General features: G+C 34.1%; 2 protein-coding genes across 7 annotated transcripts; one reads left to right on the plus strand and one right to left on the minus strand.

The window, feature by feature from the left end:
- Positions 1–21: 21 nt before the first annotated feature.
- On the plus strand, positions 22–12,029 carry cmb (combover). 6 transcript variants are annotated; one of them, XM_066285086.1, is made up of 22 exons: positions 28–145; positions 243–444; positions 594–729; positions 4,236–4,426; positions 4,479–4,607; positions 5,480–5,678; positions 5,740–5,975; positions 6,018–6,162; positions 6,216–6,402; positions 6,448–6,729; positions 7,171–7,426; positions 7,492–7,860; positions 7,912–8,279; positions 8,533–8,720; positions 9,217–9,508; positions 10,094–10,304; positions 10,365–10,466; positions 10,519–10,733; positions 10,947–11,125; positions 11,180–11,316; positions 11,511–11,634; positions 11,691–12,029. In XM_066285086.1, exons 2-22 carry the CDS (start codon positions 310–312, stop codon positions 11,726–11,728), a joined length of 4,119 nt encoding a protein of 1,372 aa, XP_066141183.1. In that variant the 5' UTR covers positions 28–145; positions 243–309; the 3' UTR covers positions 11,729–12,029. The 6 variants fall into 6 exon arrangements, 5 of the variants coding, with proteins under 5 accessions (XP_066141186.1, XP_066141184.1, XP_066141185.1 ...); XM_066285087.1 differs by having other exon boundaries at positions 25–444; positions 4,239–4,426; XM_066285088.1 differs by lacking the exon at positions 4,479–4,607 and having other exon boundaries at positions 25–444.
- A 392-nt stretch (positions 12,030–12,421) lies between these two features.
- LOC136340644 (uncharacterized) lies at positions 12,422–14,052 on the minus strand. Its single transcript, XM_066284867.1, has 2 exons — positions 13,630–14,052; positions 12,422–13,534 (listed from the first exon to the last, which is right to left on the minus strand). The coding sequence occupies exons 1-2, from the start codon at positions 13,931–13,933 to the stop codon at positions 13,398–13,400; spliced, it is 441 nt and encodes a 146-aa protein (XP_066140964.1). The 5' UTR covers positions 13,934–14,052; the 3' UTR covers positions 12,422–13,397.
- Positions 14,053–14,361: the final 309 nt, after the last annotated feature.

Genomic DNA, 14,361 nt, shown 5'->3' on the forward strand with positions numbered 1-14,361 from the left:
CCGACTTCTGAAATAATATTTTATGTTGTGTCAAGTGTCAAGTCCGAAACTTAAGTCTAAAAAATATTGAAAAATATACACATAAAATACTATATTAATACAATCATATAATATTAATATAAAATCGTTCCCTACAAATCTGTTTGTAAGCATTTTTAAATAACTCAAATGTTTTTATCGCTTTGCATAATTTCGGAGTGTAAAGTGCTCAATAAAAAGTAGCCAGCACCCAAAAATTTTAGTTATTTTGACCAGATTCTAAGGACATCTGTACAAAAAAATCAAGAAGAGGAATATCTATGTTAAAAAATGGCTGATGGTCAAGGAAATCTTAGCAGACGTAAAAACACAGGCACAGTTCCAAAAATAAAATATTCCAACAATGCAGTAGCCATGCATTCTTCACTAGATCAAATTAGAGCATCAAGAATGGCTAATAATCTCGTAAGGGGCCTTAGTGCTTATTACTATATTTCATCTCATAACGTATTTATAACCTCTTCCTGCCAATTTTGTGGGAGGAAGATCTAAAAATAATGTTCAAAAATAGGACTTTGGTAGATTATTCTAGTACAGTAATGTCAACATTTTAGTCTCCTTCTTGGCAAGTGCATGCTGATTCTTCGAATTTTATTCAAAACAAAAGCAGGAATCAGCGGAACAGGTACTCTGCCATGGATGTTAGTGTAGATAGTGCAGAGGTTTCTAGTGGTTTAGTTAATTATTCAGGTAAGAGATTATTATTTAATAAATTATTAACATGTCTTATGAGTTTTTTAACTTACTTTGTTTTGATTTTAAGAGAATATGTAACTTACATTATTGAAAAGTGTTTCATTTATAAGGAATTGAGTTTTTAATAGGGTCTACTTATATTACAAACTCAAGAAGGTCAGGGAACTTTATTTCCTATGTAATATGACAAAACATAGATATTGTAATTAGATTATATTTTTGTACTTGAAGCTTAAAGAACTCTCAGGGTAAAATACCGTTATAGCTCAGGGAAATTGGGTCTAAATTTAGAAAATATTTGGCTAGTGGCAAGATTGATACTATTGTGAAACTCTGTTGACTCATTAGATATTGACATAATTAAATACCATTTATAAATTTCAAAGTTTTGGGGAATTTATTGGGACATTAAAATTAGACTTAATAAGTCCAAGTTAGTAAACACACAATTTAGCCTTGAGGATGCCAATCTAAGAAGAACATCTCACACCTACCAGTGCAAGTAAAATTGTAGGAGATTAATCATAAGTGATTTAATTTTCATAAACAAGATATACAGGGTGTCACTGAAATGGTGGTATAACTCTTGATTAAAAATATCTGAACCAAAAATAAGGCATTTTATATGGACTTCCTTATATCCAATGCTGCTTTATATTTGTCTGTTGAAAAGTTTTTGCCAGACATAGAATCTCTATAAATAAAAATGTCCATGATACCTTGGAATTCATGATTGTTGTTAGATCAAACATGAAAAAAATTCCCTTTCAATACTCTTGATAGGTCAATGATTCAGAATTCTGCAACATACAAAGAAACTCAATATTACATAATCCTTAATAGAAATTCACTATTACTTGATGAGAAAAAAAATCCACATACATTCCACAAAAAAATTAAAAAACTTTTTTAATTAATACGGACTTGAGACAGAGGGATACACAGTTGAGAAGTGAAACCTAAAAAATATTCAATTTTAAAGTCCTAAAAAAACTTTGAGTTTTTAATTCATTCCAACTCAAAGTAAAAAAATACACAGTTGAAATCTGCAATCCAAAAAAAATCTTTAGAATTCAATATTAATTCTTAAAAAAATCAATAGTTTATTAAAAAAAATTAATTTTATTTTCTGAAAAAAAGCAATTAATAATTCGCGGAAAAAATCTTCAAAACGATTAGAGTTTAAAATTAATTTCGATATGAAGCATTGGCACACCCAATTGGAACCTGAAACAAAATAAATTCATTATAATTTGAGCAAAAAGTCTTCAAACATTTAGTGTCGAATAAATATCGACTGGATGCAGAGGTGCACCCAATTGGAATCTGAAACAAAAGTAATTCATTATTAACTTCCGAAAAATGTCTTCAAGCATTTATAGTTTCGAAATAATTTCGATTTGAGACAAAGACGTACACAGTTGGGACGTTAACCACAAAGGAACAGTACTAATTCCTTAAAAAAGTTTCGAAAACCTTCGAAGCAGCCTAAGTTGCCATATCTTCTTTCGGCTACGTCACCAGATGCTTTTAAGTATCTTTCACAAAGGTCAATATAGGAAATAATGTCTATTTCAACTAATATTCTAGTTAATCGTTTGTATTGCCCTAACGAATCTCAAGAAACAACAATCAAAACTCACCCCCGCGAACCAAAGTCGTGAGCCGGATCACACTAGTAATATCCACTTTTAATCACTAAATGACACTTAAACCACGCTATTTTCATTTACTAATTCATGAATGCACCAACGGCGCACCTCACAAGTCTTTAAAATAAAAGAAAATCTAATTATTTCAATTGTTAATGCAGAGCAGAGTACGAACGTCTTGCTCGTCGCCACGCTGACACTGAAGTGAATCACATTCGAATCATCTACGAAGTGATATCGGTACGAAAACATGCAAAAAATTTACACCTGCTTTTTGTAAAAAAGTACAGCTGATCCGGCTAGGAAACGATACGTGATAGGAAGAAACATGCAATGTTTCAAGATTTAGTAAAAAGGGAGGAAAGCTACAAATTTAAAGGAATAGTTTGATTATACAAACACGCTCCAATTGAATAAAAGATATATTTCTTATTGCAAAGAGAACTTGATCGAAAAAGAAGTCTGAGGTTTTTCCAGAACATTACTAATCTAGAATTTAACACCGTGTTAAATACGTCTTATTCATAATTAGTATATGTCGGATCATCAATAGGAAGGTTTTCCGTGATGATATAAAGTATTTAGTTTACTTTTAATAGCAAGAATAGAAAAAGGGCAAAACAAACGAATTCGCTACCACACGAACGCTTCTCGTCACTTTCCAATCTAATCTGCCTGTTCCTTTTTGGTTTCTGGTTTTCCAAATGTCGCGAGTCTTTCAAATCCGAAGGATAAGGTACCTGCTAGTCCCTGTTTCCCACGAAGGTTCGCACACATGGCCTCTCGATTTCGCCCTTGGTGGTAGCGACCTTGTTCAACGGAGCTTTTCCTTAAGGTGGCACTGTCAGCCTTCCCTTCGTCATATTATCAGCTCATAATATTACACTTTATTACTTAACGACTAATAAATCTTCGACACCTACATATGTATATAATAACGATTAAGTTACCATCAACCTTAATTTTTCCTCTCGGTTTGTTAAACTTAATAACGTCGAAGGCCGACTAATATATGTTAGCTTATAAATTTAATTACCTTGTAACTATAAGCATTATGTCGCCACCCTGCAGTGGCAACTCTTCTTACATCAAATTGTCCAAAAATCATTTTGTCAAATGGTCTGCGTAGAATTATGAAACGCATGGAAGCGATAGATATGAGATACTTTTTTAGACAATTACTTCACGCGCTGCAAGGAGCAGTTTTCTTTCGTCCAATTAACCAGAATTTGTAGTTTTTATTAATATTACGTTGCTAACTTATGCAGGCAACAATTCCAATATTTGCAATAAATACATAAAAATAATTATCCCTCATGATGAGCTTCCTGAAAGCTTTCTTATCATTTATTTTTATATCGAGAATTATTGAGAGCTCGATTACGATTGGTGCTTTCTAGTTCCATAGATATCCTACTAATCAATCGGGATGGTATCATTTTTTTTTCCAATTTTTGGCGTTAAAGTTATCGATTAAGACTCGTACAGAGGGTAACAAAAATATAAACTTTTATTGAAATAAGTCCCGCCCATGACAAAATATGTCAATTTACGGAGTAACACTTAGTTCCCGAATTAGTAAAAATCGATCTATCTGCCTTTAGCAATTATTTCGAGAAATTTGAGAGCTTTGCGCCCTATAACAGCAAAATGAAGCAATATTAAATATGGACAAGCTTGCCTGGAACGGTTTATTTATGATTCAGAAATTTTTGGTCCGTCATTTCAGGAATACCCTGTATATAATTTGATCATTAAATATAAAATGTTATTATATCAATATATTTGTCATTAATTATTCAATTATTACTATAAGTATAAGTATTAAAGTTCGGTTGTATATTTAAGTAGTGAATGGCGTAACTCCCGCTAGTAGCTCTTCCACATCAAGAAGGAACTCAGTTGGATCAAGTCTTAAGTGCGATAATATTACCAGATATCCAGATCGCAAGCAGATTGAAGATAAATTGTCTCAGATTAGAGAGTATTTGGAAGTAACCAGTTCCCTGATGACCAGTATAAGAAATTCTGACGAACAGGTGAATAACTTCTTTTTTTTTTACATTTTGCATATTTTTGTATTTTACATAGATTTTTGATATTGATGAAAAAACGAATTTATTGCAAACTAGAAACGATTTATTGGACAGTGAAAAAAAGCTGTCAAATCTTCTGGAAGAGATTGATAAAAGTGAAATGGCTGAAGCCCAACCCGTTCAGGTGATTATTTTGTATTTTGCTTGTGATATGGTACTAATGAATCTAACAATAGTGAACTTTATGTGTGTGAATAGTTAACATGGTTATCGAATTACAATGAAATATGTGGCTTAGAAAATGTGAAAATTGAATATATTTCCCAGTTCAAGTGCAAAGAAGTCAGCTAACAAATTAATTTTAGAATAAACTGAAAAATAAAGTTTTCCACTTTCCCCTTAGGTTTAATTTTTTTTTATTCAATAGTATGACAACAATTATTATTTTGGAATTGTGTTGCAAAAAAACGTAAACAATTTTCCCCTCTGCACGCGTTTGTTTGAGAGGAAATGTAACGGTCTAAATTGCGATTAGTATAATAAGGCATCTAAAACACAATACTTCAATTTCATTAACTTGTTGCCGCCAAATGTTGAAAATGTCCCTATAAGGCTCTATGTATGTAATCTAGACATACCGTGTACAAAATTTCAATTTAATATGTCAAAAACTCAAGAATTTAAAACCTTGAAACTTAAACATGCTATATCTCAGTAACGAGGCATTTACGGAGATTCACATTTTCTCTGGAACCCCCTGGATACCGGATGAAAGATCAAATGACAAAAAGAAAAAAAATCACTCAATGTAAAAGTTGGTGGAGGACATACAGGCTAATTTTGAACCCCCACCTTGAAAACATTTTAATTGTGTGTCTCCATTGAATTTCATTTTCTTTTCAGTTTCAGTATTTTTCAATAGTTGATAGAAACAGTTCCCCGACAGTTATCCCGAATACATATATTTCTTACATAGAAACACCAACGTTTTAAGTTGAATATTTTTTGAGCACGTAGTTTTTCATGGTTTATATCATTTAAGTGCATTTGTTTTAGAGCCTAGCAAATGCGGATAACTATTCAGAAAACAGCGCCGAATACATAAAACGAGCAGAATCCGATTTAGAGAGTTTCGATAATGAACTAACCACAATGAGAGATCAGCAGCTGTCGGCACTGAAATGGAACCAAAAAGCCGAAAATCGTTTAATGGATGCCAGACGCCTGCAAGAGAAACTAGTCGCTTCAGCGCACTGTATGTTCATTGTAGTAATTTTTAATTTTTTTCCATTTTCAGTTATAATAAATATTTTTAGCTAGCAATCAAGTAAATTTAGGCAGTCAAAAAAGCAACAAGAATCTGACTTTGGCAGAATTTGATGTTGCTATCAAAGAGTTGGAGGAGCGGGCGAAACACCTCAATCACAATAAAACGCCCAATGAGAACCAACTTGTAAACCCCAGTGATAAACTTCTGTCAGAGATGCAACATTTACAGAATCAGATACTTACAATGCATGATGCCAATAATGAGAGAGAGCAGTTAATACATGTAAGTCCTCTATGCTGAATTTTCAAAGCACCAGTTTAATAGGTTTTAGACAATCGAGATAGTGAGTTACGATCCCAGCAAGCAGAACTGAAGAAGAAACTAATCGAATTACAGAATAAAAAAGATCAAGTAGATCAATTGGTAATGCAACTGCAAGTGATGGATGAAGAAAATCAAAGTGATGTTGGTAAGAGTGCATGAATTACTAATTTTGATGAGGTGTTCAATGTGTTATTCTAGCGATAGGAAATATTGTGACAATGAAAGATCAACTCAGCAAATTGAAAGATATGTTGGAGGTTGTAAATGCCACAAATCCAGAAGAAGCTCAGGTAGCTGCAAATGAGATTTGTCTCAGAGCAGAAAACTTACAAAATGAAATTGCAAAACCCAGTCACAGGAGAAATGATAGTTTTGTTGAAAATCGGTAAGACTTTAATTTACTAATAATAACATATAATGTTTGATGCAGTTTAGATAATCACGTTTCAAATGAAACATATCAAAAACAAGTTAATAAAGGGCAGCGGAACCAAGGTGCTAAACCCAAACAACGAACCAGCAGTATAAACGAAAAGATTGCCCTTCAGATGGAGTTGGAAGCGAAAAAGAGGGAACTAGAAGAAATCATGGGAAAGCACAAAGCCTCGACTTCTAATTTGAATCATGACGTAGGGGGGAATCCAGTGAACGATATGTCATGGAAACCGCCTATTTTCAGTCAAGACCAGTGTAGCGATGATCGGTTGTCAAGGTAAGTGTTAAACATGCATTGTTTGTAAAAAGGCTGTTTTAGTCCTTTCGGGAATATCGAAATGACGTTTACTTTAATGGGCATTTAAAGCATTTTCTCAATGCGACATTCTCATTAAAAAATCGTTAACCTCTTTGTGCGAAACTATTTACATTTTCACTTGGAATCTTATATATAACTGCTTTCGATCCGATACTTAGTGCACAGGGTGGCTTTCGTTTCTTACGTAATACAGAGCAAACAGTGATAGATGCCAAGAAAGTTTAAGTTGCGTGTTTACGATCTTAATTTTTAAGCTTAGTTTCTTGTTAACCAATATGCTCGTAGAAATAATATTGTTCCTAAGGTTCTCGGAAAATGTCTTTCCTGCATTTGCTTCGTTGTTGAAAATGCAATTCGCACCGTTTTTACAGCGGCATCTTAAATTATGAAATCTTGCAGCGATGGGGATGAGCGTGGATACCCAGAACATCGCGACGGCGGGAATAACGTTTTCCCTCAACCCGTCAACTCGTATCAAAACTACAGAAGCAAACGGAGCATCCTTGACAATCGTTCAGAGGGTGAACGTCCGTCAGATCGATTGCATAGTTTATCCCAAACGCCAGAACGAAATTTAAGAAGCCTCTCTGTGAATAGGTCCGATATATCCAGGCACAGTTCGCAAACTGTTGCAAACAATCAAAATCAAGAAAAAGTAAACATTTTTTTAAATGTAATATCGCATATAAACGTTCATTTTAAATTCACTTCCAATTTCAGCTTCAAAAACAACTGGAGTTAATTAAAAGTCTGTGCGATTCAGTGTTAGAACAAAACACTAGTAACATTCAGCAAGTGCGAAACAACATAACCCCGTGCTCGGTTTACTCTGAACAACAAAGGGTGTCGTGTCCTCCCAGCCCGTTCAGACCATCCCAAAACCAGCTGAACGTGTTTCAACCAATCGCCGAAATCCCGTGGGGACAAAATAATTTGCAAAACGGCGCCCATCCTCCGGACTACCAAAACTGGGTGGCGACCAATACCTTGCAAACACAATCTTTCATGTTAAACACCTTGAACCAGTGTTGCCAAATGTTGTGGTTGCAGCAAAAGGAGGTGGCGCAACTCAGACATACCGTGAATATGGTAGTTATAGATATTTTAGTTTGGTCGCGGTTGAAATAAATCGATTTGCAGCTTCAAGAGAGACTGGAAGCGCAAGCCTACAATCACGCAGGAAACCTCCATGTTCCTCCCTATAACCAACCCCCAAACAACCACCTTCGAGTCCCGAATGTCCCCAAAACTAATCAAGTGTCGGCAGCTTGCTCCATGCCTAATTTGAATCAGTGTAACGCAGTATCTAATAGTGAAATGGTTTTTGCTAACAACGAGCAAATACCTAACAGTGCTCTATTGGAGTCTTGTTTGAATAATGTTAGTGATGTCGGCATGCATGCTAATATGAATTCTAACCTTAATCAGCCGATTTGGAACGGGCAGGCGTTGAACAATCAAGTCGCCCCCGGCAATCGGGCCAACAATTATTGGGACAATTTTCGGAGGTAATTACGTTTCAATTCGTTAGCTTCTAATTTATTGCAGTTTTCATTAATTTTTGTTGTTTGCATTTATGTTTGTTGTCACAATTTATTGTCTATTCCACTTTCTCCTCGATTTAATCGCCTGTGAGTCTCTTTGGCACATCGATATATGTTGTTTTTGGTAAGTCAATGGTATGAGTGGTCAATCGTTCCTACTCTCGCGGAAACATCGTAGAAGTTGTAAGGTTCTACGTTACGTGAATGTTATTTTCAGTTATTCCCGTCAGAATCAGTTATCCTCCAAAAACAGCGAAAGTAGTATCCACAACGCAGCTTCGGGACTAGATAGGTTTCATTTGGATCGAGTGAATCCTTTTCCGTTAACGTCGGCATCTAAGACCAATTCGGAGCACTCTTCCACCAATTCCCGTGACAACACTCCTCGAAAGAGGAGTTTTAAACGTAAGTTTTGCTTTAATAATTGTGTATTTTCGCGGCATTTACTATTCAGTATGCGTCGAAAACCCATCCAAAAAAAATATTCTCGACACTTTCTCAATTCAGGTGAGGTATTTTTTAGGCACAGGATAAATAAAGAATAAATAAGAAGCATCAAATGCAGAAAACTGAAATTCACAATTTTGCATGACATTTGTCATAATTTTCCATGGCATTGAATATTGAATATCGGCATTCGTTCATGATTATAGAGAAAATAAATTTTTAGAACCTATTACGTATGAGAATTAGTATAACAATAGTGATTCATCGAACGTGTAACACCCTGTCACTATATGATAAAAATTACACCACAATAAGAAACAGCCACACTGCGAAGCCCTTTTATCTTTGTAAGTTAGATATGTATCAATATCATCGCAAACTTAACTGGATATAAATTAAATCACTTAATTTCATCATTTTGACAGTGTTAGTTAAACTGATATCTTTAACGCAGTTTCAAGGCATAATGGTGAAGCTGCAAATCTATCATCTGGCGATCAACACGCGCCGCCTCCAGATGTATTGAATATCAACCAAAACGTGCATAAGACCACTTTCGAGCAGCCGCACAACAGCAGCAGTCAATCAGAGCCTAGATTCAGCATAGGGGATCTGGAACTAGATCTAAATAGATTGCTCAGTATCAACTCTCAACATACTAACTTACCCTTGGGAGACAGTGTAGCTGATGAAGCCAGTAACGCATCCGCCGAGCTTTTAACAGAAATGAGCACAAATGGTCCCAAGTATGTGTTTTATTTAGAGAATCCTGAAAGTATGAGATTATCTTACTATTGAAATTAGGATGTTTTTGATGAAATTTGGGTATTGGAAGCTGAAAAAAATCGTTTCGCATCTACTGCAAATATCTCCGACATTGCTAGATTTCATGGTTTGCGAAATCAGTCAATGTTTAATTTTCAAATGGAATGTCTCACAATTTTTGTATTATATTATTATTTGTATAATAAAATTATCTTTATAATACAGAATACATAATATATCTAAGCGATTAATTCGCGCAGGTGATCCTTTGGGTGAACCCTCTCATTTAAAGTTCGCTAACGAAATATGTTGAGAATTCCCCTAAGAATCCAAATATTAAATAAAATGATAACTGTTTCTTTAAAATATATATAACTTGTTATAACCTGTTTGATGTCTTCTAAGTCTTACTGGATGCCGAATGTTCTTTTATCTTTGATTATCTTCTTTGAAATGTCTCATTAAAGTTGTGCATATTACCAGAGAGATAATTCTTTTTTTTAGTACTTTCGTAAAATTTTATATGTATTTCTATACCACAGACTGATTTCAAATTTTGTGATTAGAAATAAACTAGTGGATGAGTTGAGGGAGAACGTATATAAAGAAGTAGCTTCGCTGATATCTGCCAACGAGGCCAGGCCACACTTTCTAATACAGCTCTTCAGAGATTTGCAGAAAATAGAATCCGATTCGTTAAGACTTAAAATTTTGCAGTCCGTTCAGAATATACTGACTCAGTCTATGAATTGCGCTTTAAGTGTAAATTCGCGACAGGTGACTATTCTGATTATTCCAACTTTAAACCTAAAGCATTATAATAGATTTGTATTTTAGTTGAGGGAGGTAGATGTTCCATTATCTGAATCGGCAGAACAGACGTCTGCCTGGCTGAAATCCACGAAGCAATTTTCTTCAGATATTCTCAATTTACGCCTGGTAGAATATATTTTAAGTGAAAGATTTTTAAGTAAAATACAATGTTTTGTAGGAAGGTGACGAGCCTCTTTTACAGAATTCACATAAGGAGATCGTATCATTGCTGGAAGCCAAAGAAGAGGACATCATAGGCAACCATCTTTTGTCCAATATTAAGCAGATATTTCTAGAGAGCGAACTATTCAAGGATTCGGTAAAAGATGCCGTCTTCTTGAAGCATTTTTCGAATGTTTTAAACGATGTATTGGAACAGTACCGAGGCAAAAGGTGAGCATTAGAATTGAGGTTTGGGAGGCGTATGTGTTCTGCTCTTGAGCAGAGCTACCCCCATAGAAACAAACGATTAAATTCCTCTCTCTGCATTTTAAAAATGATGCGTTTAATTTCTGAATAGTGACAGTTTGATACAGTTTACTCTTCGGTGTAATTCATCTTATTAAAAGAACGAAAACGACTGTTTCTAGTATAACACGTCTGTAGGGTGCGCGACATCAAAACACATTTGATACAAACCATTGGGGACTTGTTGCAAGGAGAGCTGTCTTTTATACATCTTATACAGGAAACTATTCCCGAGAGCTGCACAACACATGATAGAAAAGAACTTGTATCATTTGCCGCTAATAACACCTTGTATGACATAAGTGCTAATTATCAAGGTATTCGCATGTTTATATTGTAATGTGCGAGTTTTTAAAAATTAGTTTTTATAGGCCCAATACAGAACGGTAACATACAGAATGATGATGACTTGACGGAAGCTGACCAAAACAGGCTAGGTCAAAATGAAATGGAGGAAGATGAGGGTGCTGTTGGTGGAGTTATTGAGTCCCCTGAAGGAGAGGCTCAAGTACGTATTCTTATTGTGGACCTACTCGTTATTGAGCTGTTAAATATCAAGCTAGTTTTTTATCAATCTAGTCAATATCTAATCTTTGTTTCAATATTTCTATGTAAACTATTTTGAAGTCAAAAAGTTGACAGTACATTAATAATTTGGCCCTAAGTGGCTACCGAGTGCTAATTATGATGTTGATTTTTCAGAAACAACAAGAGGAAATTTCGACAATACCAGTCTTGGAGTTTCCAACTAATGGTGAAGGCTTAGACCAAGTTCCTACGAGGCTGCAGACTAAAATTAAATCTGGAACTAATACGCCTACTAATGGTACGTACTATTTTGATCCATCAATTTTTTTAATTTAAAACTCTTGAATATTTTAGATCTGCTTTCGTCTCATCGTGACAGCGATCCTTACTAAAAATAGTCTAAACTTTGAAAGATTCTTAAGAGATTGTGTTCTGCTAAAAAAGTGGATGGTGATTCTGGCATTCGGGCTGAACTTTGTTCATAATAAATTTGAATCTCTATTGTTTGCTATAAAAAAATCGTTTATGGAAGATTCCTTTGGAATTATATTTATTGAATATGTGCCAGCCAGAGAAACTAATTGTTTTTATCGTTGCTTAGTTTAAATTCGAGAAAGTTATTTTTTTTATATATATATTACAGATTTATGTAATTATTATATCCCAGTATAAATAAAGCGGATATTTAATCTAGATTGTTGTTTTATTTTGACCAACTAAAAATAAATCCCTTGTAAGGTGTTGGAAAATATTGTTTAGAGAATTTTAAAGCAGATTTTACGTCAAAAAATGAAAAACCAACTTCTATCAGGCTACTGATCCGAAAACTTGATATGATTTTTTGTTAAAGTATAGGGTGTTCATTTCAAAACTGATTTTCAATATTTGTTTTACAACTCCTACTGTTAAGATATTTGGTGCGAATTTGCGGCGACTACCTAATCACGCTTAAAGATACATAATATAACATTTCAGCTAGAGCCGGCAGTCTACAGGGTGATTTTAGTTTTTAGGTCAGGCCCCTCTTTAGTCTTCTAAAATGCTTAAGTATCACAACTGCGTGGTGTTCAATTAAAACTATGTAATATGAGAAACAGTTTATTTGAAATACAGATGATATAAACATAGAAACATACAAAAAATATTTACTTTTTTAATTCATATGATGATTTTTTATCAATACATAAAAACGACTTTTGCACAATATACACATCAGAGTTTATAAACTGACTTACAAGCCTGGTGTATTTAATAGGACAATATATCAATGGATATAAAATGTTTTATACAATCAGTATTTTTTATATCTCAGAAATAGAAACTATGTTTATATGATAAAGGATTTTAGTCATACTAGGGTTGGTCTCCTGAATGATGCCAATAGATAATCGGGGCAAAACATATAAATAGGATATACAATGACAATAATTACTTAATACAGGTAGTTGTCTGGTGATTAGTTTCAAGTTAGATGTGCTCAAACGAAACATTGAGGAATATTGGACCACCCTTGTTATCTGATAGTTTAAACAAAAATCTTAAACATACTTTCCTGAATAAATTACATGTGATCTCATAGCCACAGCTACCTTTTACTTAATAATTAAGGATCACCAGATATTTAATATGCTAATCACCTTCAGTTATTAAATTTTCATTTAAGATTGTTTACAAGGCATTACCTGCTTTGATTTTTTAATAGTGATTAACTACCAATGATCATTTGCTCCAGTTGCAGTTATAAAGCACTGTGTGGATTTCCAATGTATACAACTGAATGCAGTGGAAGCCTGAAAGTGCTTCATGACTCAGACAGGCAATTACAAGTGTATTGCTTAAACATAATCCATTTTAAGTTGCTAAAGTACCATTGTCAAAAATAATGTGTATTGCGACTTTGTCACTGGCAACATCCCATTATGGAGGGACAGGGCCATTGTGAAAATCATCAAATGAGTATTTAAATGAAGGTACTCATACTACAAATGTACAAGTTTTCATATAAATTACCTTCTGCCTAATTTTTACACAATATTACTATATTGCTCTTATACTTAAATCCTACAGAGAAGACACTTTGGTGTTAGTTGCAATCCAATGGTAATAACTACAACCATGTGTTTCACGTAACAAGTCTTCTTCCAAATTCATTTTTGAAGGTGAAACCTTTTGTGAGTGTTGCATTAATTTAGTCACATCTAAAAAAAATAAATACATTTTAACACTGAGGTCATAGTTATATTTTTAACTATTTTTAGCAAATACAATGATGTGCTCATAACTAAATATTTACCACATAGCCGCCTTCGCTTCCAACTTTCAGGACTATCATTTTCTAATTCCCTACGACGTTTGCAGCTCAAAAATTCCAGATCTTCCTGTCGGGAGTCTTCATCTTTGGAAATCTTTTGACATGTTTCCGTTTGCATGGGTTCAACATCCACAGGCGGCCGTAAAGGTTGATAACCGTAATAAACATTTGAGGATATGTTAGTTAACATTGATTTTTGCTGATTGGCATTCGCTGAAGACGTCGTCTGGAAACCACTTAATCTCAATGCATTCGCTGGCGAATTATTCAAGATGTATTCGTGCATTTTTGGAGATGATTAAAGATGAACCGTAATTTGTAACGGTTTTAATTCAAAATTAGTTCTAGTGCGGCTTTTAAAAATCTCAAAAAGAAAATGTTTCAAATTATGGGGTTAAGATTTTAATATGTTTGTGCATCACTTGTCATTTCGATTAATCCCTCCAACGTTGCCAAGGTGTGGATTATGGGAATTTTCAATATTCTAATATTTGTGAATAACAAACAATCATAATAATCCGTCCTATTCTAATTAAATATACGTAACACACATATAACGAACTGATAAATATCAATTTTTACTACCGATTTAAAAAACATTGCTTACAGTGATTGAACCGTGAACCACACCCAACGTTGCCACATTTCACACAAATGATTATCAACTAATTAAATTTTACTCATTTATAACCCAATATTTATAACCTTGTCATT

The sequence above is a fragment of the Euwallacea fornicatus genome, chromosome 8 (assembly GCF_040115645.1).
Source record: "Euwallacea fornicatus isolate EFF26 chromosome 8, ASM4011564v1, whole genome shotgun sequence".
In the NCBI taxonomy this organism is placed as follows: Eukaryota; Metazoa; Arthropoda; class Insecta; order Coleoptera; family Curculionidae; genus Euwallacea; species Euwallacea fornicatus.